This window comes from Perognathus longimembris, chromosome 19 (genome assembly GCF_023159225.1).
Source record: "Perognathus longimembris pacificus isolate PPM17 chromosome 19, ASM2315922v1, whole genome shotgun sequence".
In the NCBI taxonomy this organism is placed as follows: Eukaryota; Metazoa; Chordata; class Mammalia; order Rodentia; family Heteromyidae; genus Perognathus; species Perognathus longimembris.
Genome location: NC_063179.1, coordinates 32,236,321 through 32,255,718, shown reverse-complemented (window position 1 = coordinate 32,255,718; position 19,398 = coordinate 32,236,321). Strand labels below are relative to the sequence as shown.

General features: G+C 40.1%; 1 protein-coding gene across 3 annotated transcripts in view; it reads left to right on the top strand.

Annotated features, from left to right (window-relative positions):
• Cspg4 (chondroitin sulfate proteoglycan 4) overlaps nt 1-19,398 on the top strand; it is a 78,701-nt gene that overhangs the window by 22,968 nt on the left and 36,335 nt on the right. For 2 of the 3 annotated variants that reach the window (XM_048368093.1, XM_048368092.1), the window contains exons 6-7: nt 11,051-11,249; nt 15,903-16,034. In XM_048368093.1, coding sequence (XP_048224050.1) covers nt 11,051-11,249; nt 15,903-16,034 — 331 coding nt within the window. The remainder of the gene's footprint in view (nt 1-11,050; nt 11,250-15,902; nt 16,035-19,398) is intronic. The other variant, XM_048368094.1, reaches the window with a different exon arrangement.

The following is a 19,398-nucleotide window of genomic DNA, read 5'->3' as shown; positions in this document are numbered from 1 at the left end:
CCAGCTTTCATTTTCAGGGTTCCCTCAGTTGTAAGATGCACTACTACTGTATACACAGCTTTATTAGTTCAATACCTTTCCATTTAAGATGCCCACATTCAAATGTAAGGCAAAAAATGCACACACTAGACTTGTCTCTTTCTTCCTTTAAGATTAGGGAAATATATATTCTAACATGGTTGTGAGTGTAGACTGCCTCCCCAAAACCTTAGTAGAAGCGTATGAAGAATATGTTGTGTCAAGACAAAAATAAAGGAGGGCTGGGAATATAGCTTAGTGGTAGAGTGCTTGCCTCGGATATATGAAGCCCTAGGTTTGATTCCTCAGCACCACATATATAGAAAAAGCCAGAAGTGGCACTGTGGCTCAAGTGGTAGAGTGCTAGCCTTGAGCAAAAAGAAGCCAGGGACAGAGCTCAGGCCATGAGTTCAAGCCTCAGGACTGGCAATAAATAAAGGAAGGAAGGAAGGGAGGGAGGGAGGGAGGAAGGGAGGGAGGGAGGGAGGGAGGAAGGAAGGAAGGAAGGAAAGATCTGTAGGTGAGGACCATTTTCTTTTTGTTACCTTGTTCTCTGGGTGTTGATCATTTAAGCCAGCAAGTGTACAACTTCCTAGTTTTGATGTGTGATTTGACATTAGAACTTCCTGAGTTCATTCTTTCATTTATCTTATAAAAGAAAACATGTTCTCTTTTTGAAGAGTTTGGATTAAAATTAGGGGATTGGAGTTCTAAATACTGTATTTGTGATCTTAAGAAACATCTCTCTGGACTTTATTTTCCTTAGCAGCCAAGCCGCAGGAAGGGATGGTTTTGCTTGGTGCTCTACCATTTGCTCTCAGATGGAATCCTCTGTGATGGTGTGACCCTTTATTACTGATATTCTCTGGTCTGGGACAACCGGACATTGACAGAGAATTTGCATCACTGCCTGTCCATGAAAATCTGTCCATAGAGAGGTGTTTCAGTTCACTTGACAAAATTGCTTCCTCTTTGTTTAAATTATTACTGATGTGAGTAGATCCTTTTGGAGTTTATTGATTTCTAGTCATATGCTAGAACACGTAATTGGAGGACTTCTCTATAAGTGTGTGTTATTGCTGCTCTCAAACCTGGTTGAACTATGGCTACATTTTCAGAAACCTTCCTTTATTCCAGAGGAAATAGTACTGTGCTATTTTCTGCCTCTGGATCTTAATTTCATTTCCTTTTTAGTGCTTAGCACCCTATAATATTAAACAAAATGTATTTTCTGTCTCCTCCCATTAGTGTAAGCTTCATTTGGAATGGACTTTGTCTAATGGCAAAGTCTCTATGGCATCCTTAGCACCCGGCATATTATATGATACAATCCAGAGGTTCAATAAGAGTGTTTTGTGAATGGAGAGGTTGTCACCCACATTTCTCTGCAAAGCACTCAAGAAGGTGGAAGTCATTGATATTGCAGGACCATTTGAAAAGAGGGCTGTGTATGAGAGATACCAAGACCACTCTCCTGATTTGTTGATATACAAGGGCTCACAGAATCAGCACACTCATAGTTAACACATATTTCAGCTTCAAGTAGGAAACAAAATCAGTAAAGGAAAAAAGCCCCAGAATAAAGTCTAGAGGACAGTATATCAAGGTCTGAGAATGCTTTTCCCGTGAAGGTGCACAGGCTGTATGTAAGAATCCAGAAAGTTGTGACAACCCGTGCAAAGTATTTACTACCGAGGAAGCCATTTGATTCTGAGTCTGATATAATTGTGAAGTTAGGGGGAGGCAGGGGAAAGTTTAGTCAGGTGAGTACTCTATAGTACATTCCAAAATCTCAGACTTCCCAGAGGGAAAGCAGGTGTCTAATACAAACCATATTGTTTGTACCAACAGTTGTAGATACAGCAAACCTTCTCATTTAAGGACAGTTTAGAAAATGGCTCAACAGTCAAGTTCCCAAATGTCACACAACTTCAGATCTTTGTAAGGAAAGGCAGTGTGTTATCTTCTCTGAACTCTTTCCTGAATAAAGACGAAGAAGGACAAAGTGATTAGATGATTCACTCAATTGAATATTAGAGGGAAGGACATTCCTAGTGGGGTAACACTCCAGAACAAAAGGAGTGGGTCTGGAGTGAGCCTGGTATGCTTGAAAGTATGAAGTGACTGGAGCAGATGGTGGGAGGAGAAGAGTGATAGATTATTAGGCTCCATGGTGAAAGCTGATTTCTAGGCATAATGACCCCCCAGCGACACACAATTTAGTCCCATCAAGCTTTCAGAGATAATAATGGGGAAACAGCCAGCACTTACTGAGCCCCTCAGAGGAGTCAGGCACTTTGCCAAAAGTGCCACCTACATGATGAAAAGAGTTCTCATTTAATTCACTGACTGACTCTTGAAATCAAATAAGGATTGACCAGGTTCAGAAGTGAGTGGCAGCTGAACCTGGCTAGCCTGAATGCAGTCCACACTTGGAATGAGTGATCTGCATCTGTGTTTTCAAATTGCAGATTGCCACCTATGAGTCGGGATCAATATTTTAAAACAAATTAAATAGAATGGAACAGAACTGGTACTATCACAATGCTCTGTATTTAATGAGAGCAAGTATTGTTTTCTGAAACTTTGATTTGAGGTATATTTATATTGGATTTTGGACACAGCTATACAAATATAAACATATATGTATGTGCTATGTTGCTGCATAAATCATATTCCTTATTTTAGATATAAATAAAAAAACATTGTAAGCCATGGATCTAGTAAAACTACATGCTTTTATATGAATCACTGTTTCTGGGAAAACCTGATCTTTTATGGGTCCAGTCAAGTCCTAGGAGTTCATCTATGAAGATTTCTAAGCACCAGGGTATCTAGAAAGTGATACCCCAGGGCAGTTAGAGAATTGATGCATACTATAACAATATGTACAGCCCTCTCCTCAAATATTCCTTCATCAAGATACTTTGTAACATGTAAGAGGTCAGTCCCATGTTTCAGGCAGTGGTGTCGGATTGCGTCCCTCAACTTTGAACTTGCCCTTCAATCACTCATCACTGCCAGGTTAATCCTTCCCGTGTATAGGCCTGCTCAGCTTTGTTCTGTTCAGTGGGAAAGGAGACTGAGAGAGGAGAGTTGCACCCCTAGTTTACACACCTGATACAGTCACTTCATGAACTGCTGTTGTGGCCCAACATCACGGTGATGAAGGAAGAAAAAATAATAAATTATAAAATTCTAGGAGAAAAGAAATAGAGACGAGAGAATCACAGCATTGCTTGGCCATTATGTACAAGACTGAGTGAGGGGGCTGGGAATATGGCCTAGTGGCAAGAGTGCTTGCCTCCTATACATGAAGCCCTGGGTTCGATTCCTCAGCACTACATATATAGAAAAGGCCAGAGGTGGCGCTGTGGCTCAAGTGGTAGAGTGCTAGCCTTGAGCAAAAAGAAGCCAGGGACAGTGCTCAGGCCCTGAGTCCAAGGCCCAGGACTGGCCAAAAAATAAAAATAAAAAAAAATACTGAGTGAGTTAGATTGCTTCAAGGATTTTAAATAATGTAGTTTTGTGCCTTGAACTTTAAAACATAATCATAATATCAATTATTAATGTCGATATTATTTCAACTTGGTGAAAAGAGCCTAGGCCAGGAACTAGTGCCATTAATTTGAAAACCTGAGTCATCAATTAATGACCTCTAAGTGACATGTAAGATATCCTTTTACTCGCTGTGTTTTTGGGTTTGGTTTTAATTGGAGTGTGAAATCCCAATGAAAAAATAATTCATATCCTTTTCCACTAGGATATGTAACAATCATGGCTAATGGGCTGAGAAGAGCCTCCTGGAAAGATTGTGATATTGGCCATATTGCTGGGAGTTTTCATGAATGGATCATCTTTAATAATATTAAAGAATTGTCAGGCTTAATATTTTTCTGAAAGCAAATCTATAAAACATATGCATTTTATCAAAACAATGGCTGTGAAAGCACATTTGCAGTAACGCATGAAAAGTTATGGTAACGAATTCTTTCCAGGGAACATTTCATTTTGAGAGGACTGTTTCTGACAGCGATTTCAGAGAACTTCATAGTGACAATAATAATCGTTTCCACAAACAATTTGGTAACTAATACTTAGCGTTTACTGCCTGATGTGATCAGCTCTTTATGAGACCCTCCTCAACAACTGTACAGGATATCATTTTTCCTCTTAAGATGAGAAGTCTTTAGCACAGGGAAGCTTAGATGCATGCCCAAGGTTGAAGGAGGGAGAGCTGTGGCAGGCTGCAGGGAAGAGGGCAAGGATCATTTGAACTCATAACCACAGTGTCCTACCACATCTTCATCTGGTCCAACGACCTGGCGCAGTAGGCAGTTTTTTTATTTTCAAGAAGATAGAACTTAAGGGCTAGGAGTATGTCCTAGTGGTGGAGTGCTTGCCTCACATACGTGAAGCCCTGGGTTCGATTCATCAGCATCACATATATAGAAAAAGCTGGAAGTGGCGCTGTGGCTCAAGTGGCAGAGTTCTAGCCTTGAGCAAAAAGAAGCCAGGGGCAATACTCAGGCCCCAAGTTCAAACCCCAGGACTGGCAAAAAAAAAAAGAAGGTGGAACTTAAATAAGAAATTAAGCGATAGCCTGGGGATGTAGCTCAGAGGTAGAGTCCTGCCTCCCATTTATCAGACCCTCAGTTCCATCCCCAGTGCCTGTGCACAAATGCGTGCATGCACACACACAAACACACATGCACACACAGAGGAAGGATTAACAAAATCAGACAGTGATAAGAAGATTGGGGCAATGGCTGGTCTGCAAATGTGACTGTCGTAAGGCCTACAGATTTTGTGATGTTTATGACTTTTCAGCCAGCATTTTCTCAAGAACAGCAGATGATCTTGCACAAGCATTCAATCTTACCTGCCATCAGGGTGTAGAGGAGGTAAAAGGAGACCCACAACCAGGACTCTGGATGGGAGTTCTAGATCAGAATTCTAAACGCGAATCTCTGTTCCAGCATTTTAAGAACACTTCTTTTACCTTTGATAAGAAAATTACATTTTCTTAAGCCAATGAATATCAGCAGATCTATAAGGCCATTCAGTAGAATGGGGGCCATTTGTGTCTTGACAAATTGCAAATAGGAATTGGAGCTTTTTGTGTGTTTTTTCTTTTTGGTTTTATTTTATTTTTTATTGTCAAACTGATGTACAGAGAGGTTACAGTTTCATACATTAGGCATTGGATACATTTCTTGTACTGTTTGTTACCGCCTCCTTCATTCTCCCCTCCCCCTCCCCCTTCCCTCTCCCCCCATGAGTTGTTCAGTTGGTTTACACCAAACAGTTTTGCAAGTATTGCTTTTGTAGTCGTTTGTCTTTTTATCCTGTGTCTCTCCATTTTGGTATTCCCTTTTACTTTCCTAGTTCTAATACCAGTATACAGTTTCCAATGTACTCAGATAAGATACAGTGATAGTGCAGGTACAACCACAGGAAGGGGATACAAGAGGATCATCAACAATAGAAGCTACAGTTTCACATGGGATGTTGAAAGTCATTACAACAGTGATATAACACTTGTTTCTATAATATGGAGTTTATTTCACTTAGCATCATCTTATGTGTTCATAAGGGCATAGCTATTGGGCTCTTGTGATCCTCTGCTGTGACTAGCCTAAACCTGTGCTAATTATTCCCTATGAGGGAGACCATAGAGTCCATGTTTCTTTGGGTCTGGCTCACTTCACTTAGTATAATGTTTTCCAAGTCCTTCCATTTCCTTATGAATGGGGCAATTTCATTCTTTCTGATAGAGGCATAAAATTCCATTGTGTATATGTACCACATTTTCCTGATCCATTCGTCTACTGAGGGGCATCTGGGTTGGTTCCATATTTTAGCTATGACTAATTGTGCTGCGATGAACATTGTTGTGCTGGTGGCCTTAGTGTGTTCTTTTTTTTTTTTTTTGGCCAGTCCTGGGGCTTGGACTCAGGGCCTGAGCACTGTCCCTGGCTTCTTTTTGCTCAAGGCTAGCACTCTGCCACTTGAGCCACAGCGCCACTTCTGGCCATTTTCTGTATATGTGGTGCTGGGGAATTGAACCCAGGGCCTCATGTATATGACGCAAGCACTCTTGCCACTAGGCCATATCCCCAGCCCCCCTTAGTGTGTTCTTGTTTGTGGTCTTTTGGGTAGATGCCCAAAATTACATTCCTCCAAAACAAAACTTCAAAGAACCAATAGCCCCCTCAACAAGTGGGCTAAAGACTTAAAAAGAGACTTCTCTGATGAGGAAATGAGAATGGCCAAGAGACATATGAAAAAGTGCTCTACACCACTGGCCATAAAAGAAATGCAAATCAAAACAACATTGAGATTCCATCTTACCCCAGTAAGAATGTCATATATCAAGAAAACTAACAATAACAAATGTTGGAGGGGATGTGGCCAAAGGGAACCCTATTTCATTATTGGTGGGAATGTAAACTGGTTCAGCCACTCTGGAAAGCGGTGTGGAGATTCCTCAGAAGGCTAAGCATAGAGCTCCCCTATGACCCAGCAGCCCCAAAAGGAATTGGAGTTTGAATGTTTGGGGTAAATCTTTTTCGTTTTACTCTATGTGCTTTTGTGTTAAGCATGATCAGTGATTGTTATGCCAATTTGATAAAATATATTTGTGTCCACGAGGGGGCTCTGTTTGCCAATTTTTTAAGTTTTTATAATACTGTGTTTTGTCTTTTTTTGTTGTTTACACTCAAATAGAACAAGTAATTTGTATTCTGTTTTTTCTTTGCTTTTTTCTTTTTTAACAATGTTGGGGTCCAACCTAGTGCCTGTATATGCTACCCAAGTATAATACATTTCGAACTACATCCTCCAACCCTACTTGTTCTGTTAAGCACTTACTATCACTAAAAAGACTTTTGAGAGTTAAACATAGTGAAAGAATTAGGACTGCAATGACAGCTAAGGTCCTGGATGGGTCACACAGTGGGGACAAAGAATTTACAAGCATTTCACCTCACATGGAATTCAAAACAAAGGCCAGGTGCTGGTGGCTCATGTCTGTAACCCTAGCTACTCAGGAAGCTAAGATCTGAGGACTGTGGTTCAGTCAGAACCAGCCCAGGCAGAAAAGTCTGTGAGACTCTTATCAATTAACCACCAAAAAGCTGGGAGTGTCACAGTGGCTCAAGTAGTAGATGATTTGCCTTGAGCACCAGAGCTCAGGGAGAGCGCCCAGGAGCTGAGTTCAAGTCCTAGGACACACACACACACACACACACACACACACACACACACACACACACACACACACACCCCAAAAGCAAAAATTAAAACAAAACCAACACCCCCCCCAAAAGAATACCTACCACCATCAACAAAAAAAACAAACCCCAAAAACAAAGATCTGGGTCTTTAATACTTAAATTGAATCATTATTAGGTTTCTAAATCCTATTAACATCCTCTTAAAGCTAAAGATGAATTAAAAATGTATCATATTAGCTTCTAGTGTTGATTTTGTCAGATATTTATTCTGTGAACTATGATTTCTTGGGCTTTTAATCACCTGCAAAGCTTGAATTCAAGTTCAAGTTCAGTGTTGTTCTCCCTACCTATGTGAAATCTCTGTCCCCTGTACTGGGCCTCCCCGAAGCACTGGGGGCTACTAATTAAACTACATTTGGTTTGAGTAGAAATGAAAACCGCAAGGTACTACATGCTAAGTTTCCTATTTGTTTTGGAGGCTGGAGTATTCAGAGGCGGGAGTGGGAAGTACAATACTCACAGTGATGTAACTGCAGTGGGAATTGTGCTTTGTCCAGCTCTTTTGTGCTCTGTGGTAGAAAAAAGTGTCTAGAAGTTACAGGAAGAGAAATGAGTGCACATGTCAAAGTTAGCTTGAGTCCCTGAAGGAATGAGAATTAGACGTACAGTTTGATTTAAAACTGTAAAAAAAAAAGTGAAACGTTGGAATAGATGAATTTGACTTTTTTTTTTTTTAGACAAGCCAACTTGTCTATTTTATAGAAATCTTTCACTGGGTTAAATGAATGCTAACACCTTATAATATGAGTATTAAGCTGAGTAGCATTTTCAGCGGTTATTAAAAGTCAGTGTCTTTAGAGTGTGGTGCTGAGGCTTTGGTGAGTGTAATTCAAATGGCCAGGTATGGAAGCATCCCCCAACAATACCAGCATTGAACAGATAAGCGATGCATCCCATTCTGAGTGCTAGCATTAGACAAAATGTGCAGTGTGTGTTAGAGAACAGCCTCAGTAGTGACAGTCATCACAACCAGAATGACTTTTTTTTCCTATTTTTCTCATTTCTTTATTGTTAAAGTGATGCACAGAGGGGTTACAGTTTCATATGTAAGGCAGTGTGCACATTTCTTATCCAACTTGTTACCTCCTCAGAATGACTTTTAAGTTATATGAAAAAAGAATCACATCTGAGCTTGTAGTTCAGGGGTAGAGTGCTTGCCTGGCCTGTGAGAGGCTCTGGGCTTGATCTGATCCCCAGCAAAACACACCATACACACAGAGGAGAAAAAGAGACAGAGACAGAGAGACAACACAGAGAGATGCTCAGAGTGAATCTGATGAAGATTTATTTATTGAAAGCTCATTATATATCAGGGACAGTTCTAAGTACTTTTAGATGAGATCATTCAGTCTAAATAAATAACCTTCATCATTACTGATGAGGAACTCAAGACCCAGAGAAACTAAGGTTCCATAAGTAGAAATAGTAAAGGAATGACTTGAACCTAGGTAGTCACTGAACAAAAACAAAATCAAATATTTGTGAACAACCTGGAGATAAGTTCTCAGAAAAATTCTAAACAGTGCTATTGCTATTGGCATGTATTGTTTTTAGCATAGTCCCTTGAAGACTTAACCATTCTTTTGGGCCTATGTATCCAGAGTGGTTGTGTGTGTGTGTGTACACACACGCATGTATACATACACATATATACACATGTGCTCAGGGGGTATGTGGGAATATTTATTTATTTACAATTACTTTGTAGTTTCATTTACAAACTTTCAGAAAGCTAAGGATGACTCACAAAGGAGTTTTTTTCTATGCTATCAGTGATTAGAGCATTAGAAGGAATCAGAGTGGATTTTTATCCTCTAGCACCAATGTGCTGTGTATAAAAACACCAGAAAGGTATATATCTTTAGACTTCCAGTCTCAAACTCTGTTTAGACAGCTAGTAGATGGTTGACCATGGATTAAATTACTTCCTAAATTTCCCATTTTACAAAGTGATGAGTTCCTTTCAACTGGGCAGCTTATCTAATGAATGGCTTAGGAGTAAAGTTTTAAACATGTTGGTAAAATGCATAGATGAGAATAAGATTAGTCAGAAAGCAAAGGATGATACATAAGCTCAGGAATTTGCACATAGTGTTTCTGTGGTTAAGAAAATAAATACAGACAGAAATGTGAAAACTAAGTTTGTGATAAAACCACTTGTTTTAGTGCTAGTGAAGTATGTCTCAGAACAGCCTGATTCCATCAGATGTGATTCAGTGTCCAAATAAGCATTCAAAACTCAACATATTCAAAACAGAATTCCTGCTCTTCCTCTCAGTCTTCTATTCCACAGCCTCCCTCATTTCAGTGGATAAGAACTCTTAGCTGCCTAACTCCCCACTCCCAGCCATGGTAGCCTTTCCTTCTCCTGTTCTTCCATGCCTCCTCCCATCCTGTTCCTCACACACTATCAGAGTAACCTTTAAAACCACCCAGAGCTGGACATGGCCTACTCCCTCTGCAACTTCAGGTCTGTGTCTTCTTTCATTCTTCCCTGGTATTATTATTGTCACCCACTGCTTGGTCTCCCTGCTTTCTACCCTGGTCATGCCTGCAGTCTCTTCTCAACATAGAAGCCAGAAGAGCTGTGTGTTTTATATACCAGATCATTCCTTACCTGAGCACCTACATGGATTTTCACCTGCACTCATAGTCAAGGCCAGGTTCTAAAGGCAGTGCTTGATGTTGTAGGATTTGACTATCAGTTTTATTTCTGGTTTATCTTAAAAAAAAATTCTTCATCTTGCTTATTTTCCTCCCATTTATTTCATCTCCACTGCTCTTTGTGTAATTGATGCCATTCACACATTTACATTATTCCTTCTATCTAGGTAGTTCTCTAGATTGTCACCTGCTCCTCCCTTACCTCCTTCCAGACCTTCCTCCAAGGATCCTCCTCCCTAATATTCATTCCATGACTGAACCCCGCTGATACAGCTTCAGTTTCATCATGATGTTGTAACTTTCAACCGATGATGTAATTTATTGCCTTATTATGCCCATTGTTTCTTCTCTGTGTCCTCATCCTCTTCGGCTGGAACATAGGCTCCATGATGGGAATTTTTGTTTGTTTAGTATTACACTGTAAGTACCCATCACATTTCTTGGGACATGATAGGTACTCAATTAAATAGTTGATGAATTGTTGAATTGAGATGTGTAGGCCATGTAAATAGACTTTACATGTAAGTGGAAAGCCATGTGTGACTCAGATGCCATTCTGCAAGGGAGCTATCAATATGGCAAACATGGCAGAGAAAAAGAAGCAGCTGTTTTCCTTATAGACAAGTAGAATTAAGGAATTTTTAAAAAGTGCAATGTATGTTTCTCCCTCAACTATTTAAAAGCTGATGAAATCACTTGCATCTTAAAGCAATAAATAGAACCTCTTAGGTCAACCCAGTGAGGTAGGTTCTGTGTTATCTGGGAGCCCGCGGGTTATTGCATGTACCAGGCACACAAAAGGTGTTTAGTAACCATTACCTCTGATATATCCTGTATAAAGGTGTTAACTTTGGTTCATTTTAAATAAATATGAAAACTATTTTTATTGAACACTTACACATGCCTTGCATTTCATCTGGCTTTTAATTATAAGTCTGTCTGGAATGATGGAACACTATGCTTTCAAAACCTCTGATGAACTGATTTAGTGTGTGTCCTAGATATCAGTTTAATAATGTGTTCAGATTGGTGCAGGATCTCAAGAGAGATGTGGGCCTCTTCTTTTGAAGGTGTGGGTGAATTCTGTCACAGAGATGACCAGAGGTGACCTGTGTGCAGAAGATGAGGACTCCTCCCCGCAGGACCTGCTCTACTGCGTCACTCCACCCAGTAATGGGCATCTGGCTCTCAAGTCTCTTCCCAGCCAAAGCATCCAGAACTTTACCCAGGCACAAATCAACGAGGGCCAACTAGTGTTTGTACATGCCGGTATGTCCCAGAGCCAAGCAGCACGGAACAAAAATGTGTGTCCATCAGTTGTTAAATGATAGGTATAGATAAGTGTTGCTCACTTGAAAAACCCAAAAACCATGTAGAAACTTGCCCAGGCTGTAATGTTTCTTGGGAAAGCCAGTAACTGAAAGCATTAGAGAGTTCCTGTGACTCTCAGCACAGAAAGCTGGTTATAAATGTTGAGCCTTTTCCTGCCAGGTACTGACATAGCATCTGACCACTTGTTATTCTCCATCTCTTCCTCTCACTACCTGTCGTAGGAGATTGACTTGGACATTCATTTTTATTTCTTACCTGTCTTCCCCATTACAATGTAAGTACATTAAAGACAGTGTCTCTTGTATTCTCAGCTCCTGTAACAGTGACCAGTACAGAATAGGTACTTATAAGTAAAATTGTCAAACAACTGATCTAAAAGCTGAGTGGTACTCACTAGACACTACATTGAAAATGAACTATACAATTTGGGGGGAGGGATGGGAGGGAAAAACTGGGAGTGAGAGAAGGGGTGACACTGTCCAAGAAGAAATGTACTCTTTATCTAACTTATGTAATTGTAATCTCTTTGTACATCACCTTTATAGTAAATTAAAAACAAGTTAAAAAAAAAACACCTTGATGCCATAGACTCATGCCTATAATCCTAGCTACTCAGTAGGCTGAGATCTATGAATTATGGTTTGGAGCCAGCCTGGGAAGACAAAGCCATGAGACTCTTATCTCCAGTTAGCCAGCAAAAAACTGAAACTGGAGGTGTGGCTCAACTGGTAGAGCACCAGCTGTGAGGAAAAAAGCCACGTGAGAGTTCTAACTCTCTAAGTTCAAGCCTGGTTTCCAGAACAAATAAAAAAAAACTCCAAAAAACCCCACACAAAACAATAAAGAAATGAGAAAACAAAGAAATAATGTGTGAGGTAGTAATGTTCCAGGTGCTAGAGATACATCATTGAACAAAGCAAGTGTTTGTTCAAGGATTGAATATATGACCAAATGAATGTAACTATTTTTGAGAGACCTACTTATTAAAGGCCTTTCCTGCTTCCTTTTGTTCATCAATCAATCAATCAATCAAATGGCTGCCAGGAATCAGCAGAAGGGGTGACCCAGGCATGCTGCGAGGGTGGCCTGCCTTTGTTTCTAGGCTGCTCTTGGTAGCAGCTGGCAGGATTGGGCAGGAAGGAACATGTGCTTTTCCAATTACCATTATTACTTGGGTGGCATTGGTGTTTGAACTCAGGGTCACAGGCTTATGAGCCAAGTACTCTAGTACTTGGGCCATGTCCCCAGCCTCTTTCAATTCTTTTCTTAAAAAATATGGTAAAGAAAATAAAAATAAGATTACATCTAAATCTAAATCTAGTAATGTCCTGATTATTTTTGCACTTACTACACAAGATCCCAAAATAATTTTCTATGTGAATGTTCCCATCTACTGGTTGCAAACTAGTAGGCCATAACCTGTGGCAATCAGATTTGTTGTAACACTATCCTAAACCTACTCATGTATATATTGTTTCTAGCCTGGGGGGGAGTGTTGAATATCTTATTCTGCCTCCCCTGGAAAGGAGTCATTGATTCTTTCCTTTCACACACTTACTTCACATCATCCTCAGAAGTCCTCTGAGCACTTGTGAGTAATGAACCCATTTATGAAATAAAGAAACAGAGACTCAGAAAGATTGGCCCAACTCTAAAACTGGCCTTTCTTTAGGAGTTCCTCTCACTCACTGAAGGGCAGAGCATATTAAAAAACATGCCATGAAGGATTTAGATAAAAATGAGCTCTCTGGGTTGATTGATTTGTCAATTGTCAGGTCAATATTTGCTTTTGGCAAGTAGAGATGGTAATTTCTCCTAGAAAAGCAGGAAGGCAAGTGAAATGCCAGATTAGCATGAGGGCTAATCCATTACATTTCTAAATGGATGGTGAGGCCAGCTAATAACACTGCGTTGGAATCCCAGCTGCAAAGGGGTCTTGCTGAAGCCAGCTGGTTCTCCCTGGGTGCAGATGTCTGTCCCCAGTCCCTAACAAAGTCTGAGGTTTGATTAGTCTCTCTTAGCATTTTATATTGCAAAGTGCTCCTCCATTAAGGTAATTCACTGTGCCATATATGTAGGTTGATAAAACCAAGATATTAGCGGCTGAGTGATTAACTGAAGCCTGTCTTTCTCAAAGAACTGTGGGAGAAAATCAGAGAAGATGCAATAGGAAATCCATAGGGCATCCCTATTTTCTAAAATGTAATTTTATTTTTATTGTTAAGGTGTTGTGAAGAGGGGTTACCATTTCGTAAAGCAGGTAGGGAGTACCCTTGTTTTTCTGTACAGTGTCATCCCTTTCTTTGCTTTCCCCAGTTTCCCTCTCCCATCTCTGCCCACGAGTTACATAGGTCATTTTCCACACAGTATATACTGAATAGCATGATTACATCCGTTCACCCAAGCAACCCTCTTTTTGTGTTTACTTTCTTATCTTTCTTTGATCCTGATTAGTCTGTTAGGTCACACTATAATATTCTCTCATTCTCTTTCGTGTGTGTGTGTGTGTGTGTGTGTGTGTGTGTGTGTGGTCTTTTGGCAGTACTAGGATTTGAACTAAGGGCCTTCACACTTCCAGCTCAATTTTGCACTGGTTACTTTTGAGAGTCTTGTTTCCTTCCTGGGCATGTACTTCTGGTGTGGACCTGAACTTCTATCTGCCTATTTTAACTTCCTGTTGTAGTTAGGGTGATAGCTAATGCAACACCACATCCAGCTTCTCCTGTTGAGATGAGTGATCATAGACTTTTCTGCTTGCATTGCCCTGGAACTTCACTCTTCCCAATGTCAGTCTCCCACATAGCCAGGTTGATAGGTGTCCAGCTCTTGATTGAGAGGGGTCCTGAGTGTATGACATGGCTGGCTTCAACCTGTGATCATCCTGAATTCAGGCTCCAAATTGGGAAGGAGGATTATAGGTAAGCCCCCCCCCCCAGCCCCCTCTACTGCCCCCCACCCCCCTGCGGAGGGCGGGCGTGCCTAACTCTGAATTTGCTTTGATAGAATCCCTTTGCTTCCATTCCCTTTTTGTTTGGGGACTTATAAAATATTTAAAGTACTAGTGGTAGAAGATATTCTCTCCTTGATTTTGTGTTTCATTAAAAGAGCTGTTTCTAGAGCTATTTCTTTTATGTAAAGAGCTATTTCTAGGACAAAAAAATTAAAAAAAAAACATTTAGTTCTGAATTAGGCAGATTCTGAATTTTCTCTGTGTTTTTCTCTGTCTCATAGTATATTGGGAAAAAATAACAATTTGTAAACCTTTTTGTTGGTGATAAATCAGAATTCTCAGGGGTTATTTAAATAACAGAGATTTGAGAGATATCAAGCTTTCAATCTACAGAGCTTTTATTAACCTGTGGTCTTAAGGGAGTGCTCATACCTAACTGCAGTCAGGCTGAGCCTGCTTTCTCCTTTGCCACATGTCCCAGAGGGCAGCCGTGTCTTACCCAGTGCATGATGTAAAGACTTTCAGGCCTCTAAGTGTACTGCTGCCTGGTGCTGTGTGAGTCAGATTTGCCCTCTCAGACACTGGATCAATGTGGGTCCATCTCAATTTATGCCTTGCACATGTTAATTTTTAACTTTACTGATATTCATAATCCCTTGACAGAAGTGTGGGGGTGGAATTCTCTCCTTGCAGAAATTTTATGAAAGCAAGCCTGGTTCTTTCCCTTTCCTTCTCTTTCCTCTCTTAGCAAAATATAGTCAGCTTAAGATAGGTAATTCAAGTGTAATGATTTGATTTTCAGCTGCCAGAATTTCAGAAATTATTAGGAAATACACATGTATGTATATATGTATATATTTCAATTATGCATTACTTTACTGCTATAATTTGATTTCAAAATAACAAATTACAGTGAATATGTTAAAAATTCTCAGATATGATATCTCTGTCTTATTATATCATGGATTGGTGGAATTTGTGTTTTAGTTATTTTAAATTTTATTTTATATTTTGTTTTACTATACTAGGGATTGAAGTCAACAAGCCATAGCTTGTAGCTACCTTTTGTTTGTGTTTCAGATAGGGTATCATCCCTCACTTCCCCTAGGCTGCCCTTGAACCCTGATCTATTTGTCTCTACTGCCCACTAGCTGGGGTTATAAGTGTATGCTACCATGCCCAGACTGAATCTGCATTTTAGATTTTCATTGATATATCTGAACTTTGTGTCTTTGGCAGTACAGTTATATTTCACCTAAAGTCAGAGATATATCCTAGAAATGAGTTGCCAGGCAATTTTGTCATTGTGTGAACGTCATAGAGGGTGCATACATAAACAAAGATGGCTGAGCGATCTCTGAGTGACATGATCTCATGGAACCACATGTGGTCTGTTGTTGATATAAACTGCATTGTGTAGCATATACCTGTATTTGATTCAACAAACTCTGCAGTTGTATTAACACATTTTTAAATTGGTGGGAGCTGTTTTTCAAAGAAAGTGTGGGGTGGGTGTGGAGGGCGCAAGGGTGAAGGTGGATGGATTTTGTGGAACTATCTAACTGACCAGTACATTCTTTCTTCTCTCTCTCTCTCTCTCTCTCTCTCTCTCTCTCTCTCTCTCTCTCTCTCGTATCTAGGAGCAATGTCAGGAGGTTTTAGTTTTCAGGTTACCGACGGATTGAACAGTGCGCCTCGACAAATCTTTAGCATCACAGCTCGTGCTCTGATCCTTAGCTTAGAAATAAACAGAGGTCTGAGCATCTTTCCAGGTAAGAGTTCTAACAAGTTTTGGGGAGGCGTGGGAAGAAGCCTGAAAGTGTTTTTGTGTTGCTCAGACAGCACCCCCTGCATGGTATGAAGTGTTGTTTTATTGTAGAATGGTACCAACCACCTCGAGAAGGCCCCAGAAAGAATTCTCTCCCTGCAGGAATTCAATGGCAGCAAGGCTGGGCTCTCTGAAACCATTTGTCTTTCTCTTTCCTTTTCCTCATGCTGGAGGACATGCTGGTTCTGTCACCAGAACAACCATCTTCATGGTCCAGCATGCACTGTTCTACTCTCTGTGCAGAATCTATACAGAGCAGAGAACCAGGCTGTGTGTGCCCATCTCTTTCTTGGGATTTTTGTATTTGGAATATAAGAACTCTGTGCAGTACTGGGAGGCTTCCATGGTTTCAGTGAGTGAAGTTCTAGATGGTTCTCTGCCAAGAATCTCAGCATGGCTGACATGGAAGGAGCTAAATGAGCTGATCTAGCCAGTACCCACAGAAGAGGAAAGATTTATCCAATGGCAGAGGCAAATAAAAAAAAAGGGGGGGAGAAAAGATTGAATTTGTTATTTAAAAAAAAAAAACAACAAACCAACAACAGCTCTGAGATGGAAACATGGGAAATAATAAAATTTTATCACACCCTGAATATTGGTGGAGGAGAGGAGGTAGCCAAAAGCAACTCTGTACATATGCTTTACCAGTAAAACATAGATGGAGAAAGACATGAGTTCTTTTTATTAATTATGATTTTACTAGCTTGTGACTTCAACTGTGGGGAAGCTCTTGAAATTAAAATGTTAGTTAGGCACTAGGGGTTCATGCCTATAATCCTACCTATTCAGGAAGCTCAGATCTGAGGATCATGGTTCAAAGCCAGTCTAGGCAGGAACGTTCTTGAGACTACTATCTCCAATTAACCACAAAAAACAAAAAAATAAGCTGGAAGTGAAGCTGTGGCTCAAATGGTAAAGCACTAATCTTGTGCCCCAAATCTTAGGACCAGCACCTAGGCACTGAGTGCAAGCCCTGGGACCAGTGCCAAAAAAGAAAAGAAAAGAAAAAAGCAATGTCTGGTTATCTTAAACTAGTTAAGCGAGAGTCTTTGAAATGGGCTTGACATCACTTGCTAAGTGAAATGAACTCCATTTTATGGAAATGATTGTTATATCACAGTTGTAACTACTTTCAACATCCCATGTGTATCTGTACTTCTACTATTGATGATGTTCTTGTATCACCTTCTTGTGATTGTATCTACACTATCTCTGTAATCTTATCTGAGTATATTGGAAACCGTGTATACTGGTATTAGAACTAGGAAATTGAAAGGGAATACTAAATTGAGAGACACAGGGTAAAAAAAGAGAAACAACTACAAAAGCAACACTTGCAAAACTGTTTGGTGTAAGTGAACTGAACACCTCAGGGGGGGAAAGGGTAAGGGGGAGGGGAGAGGGGGGTATGAGGGACAAGGTAACAAACAGTACAAGAAATCTATCCAATGCCTAATGTATGAAACTGTAACCTCTCTGTACATCAGTTTTATAATAAAAACTTAAAAAAAGAAAAAGAATCTTAGCTGGTCCTAAAGTGGAATAGGGATTGGAATTCATGGAGCTGGCCACTCCGTAGGCCATGTAATCCGGAATCTGGCAGGCTTTGTGGCTTAAAGAAGGAATGTGATTTGGCTACGCAACAGGGAAGGGTGGAGGGCTCTCACACTTACGTAGTGGACTTCAGTGAAAATGACTTTTGGCTTGTTACTAGTTTTGAAAAACTGCTTTTAAGGGGAACTTTGAAACTTAGTTATCCTCAGCACTTGAGTTTATGAAAAGAAAGTTTTTTTTTTAAATACAGCATAAGATATGTTAACCAAGATCCTTCTATTTTAAAACCTTCTTTTCTTATTCTATATTTTTTCTCTGAGAATACTGTAATGCTTCTATCGTTTTTTTTCCCCAAGGCAATTAGTGTTTAAAGAAATAAACAAGCAAATAATTATACCCTGGTAATCTGAACAACTGGGTACTCTGTTAAAAAAATTCTATAATCAGGGTTTATTGCAACAAACCAAATACTTTGAATCTGTTCTGGCTAAAGTGATCTTGTTTAATAACCAAAGACAATTAGTTATATTAAAGGATGGACAGAATTACTACATCTTACAAACTTTCAAGTTTCTGGGTCTTGTTTTTCTTACCATTGGTTTGAAAGGGAAAATATATTAAAGTGGCTAAAATTCCTTTGTCACCTTTCTAGGATTATGTAAAACATATTTTCTTAGGTGTCTAACATTGAACACAACCTTGAATAACTGTCTCTTTGCTTTTCCAAGAACCCTCACATCTGCTTCCACATGTTCCAGAACTCACTACTAGAACTTAAATCTCAAATCTCCAAGGGAACCACCCCTTTCCCCAAGCTTCCTCTGACTCATTAGTATTCTTGGTTTCTCTGTCACTGTCTGTCCCTGCAATATGATTTGTTTCATGTTCTAGTTCCTGGCCAGGAGGAAAGAAGACAGATTTTTATTTTTCACTTGCATTTCCACTGAGTGGCTTTTGTATTTGACAAAATCTTAATTTGGAAGGGAATGGAAATGAGAACTGTGCAATTACAGATTGTAGAGTCAGGGTAGACATTTTTACAGATCATCTGTTCTAGTTGTTGGTGGTGATTTTTCTTTCAGCCTAAACATCCTCAGGTAGCAATGACCCAACAGTTGAATTTTCACATATGAGCATGATTTTGATGAACATGTCATCTCTTCTTTCCGGATACCCAGCTGAGCTCGGCTTGGCTTGGCTTCTATAGCAGGGATGGTTGGTCCCTGCTTCTGTGTGATGGTGACACTAGTCCCATTCTTCATCTTCCCTTAGACTTCTAGTCCAAACATTTTCATCTATAAGAAAGGAGGCCATATCCTGCCTCAGGGTGGGAGACTTACAATGTCAGATGTCTGCTACTACTGACCTATACCCTGATGGCCTCTATGTTCTAGAATAACATAGAAATCTGCTGCTATTTATAGGACTACATAAATTTTAGAACTATAGTAGTAGAAAATCTGTTCCTATTACAGATTATGTATTCAACTGTTGATACTTTGTGCTTTCTATTTTTTTTTTTTTTGGCCAGTCCTGGGCCTTGAACTCAGGGCCTGAGCACTGTCCCTGGCTTCTTCCCGCTCAAGGCTAGCACTCTGCCACTTGAGCCACAGCGCCGCTTCTGGCCGTTTTCTGTATATGTGGTGCTGGGGAATCGAACCTAGGGCCTCGTGTATCCGAGGCAGGCACTCTTGCCACTAGGCTATATCCCCAGCCCTGTGCTTTCTATTTTTAATCTTCCACATAGGATATTA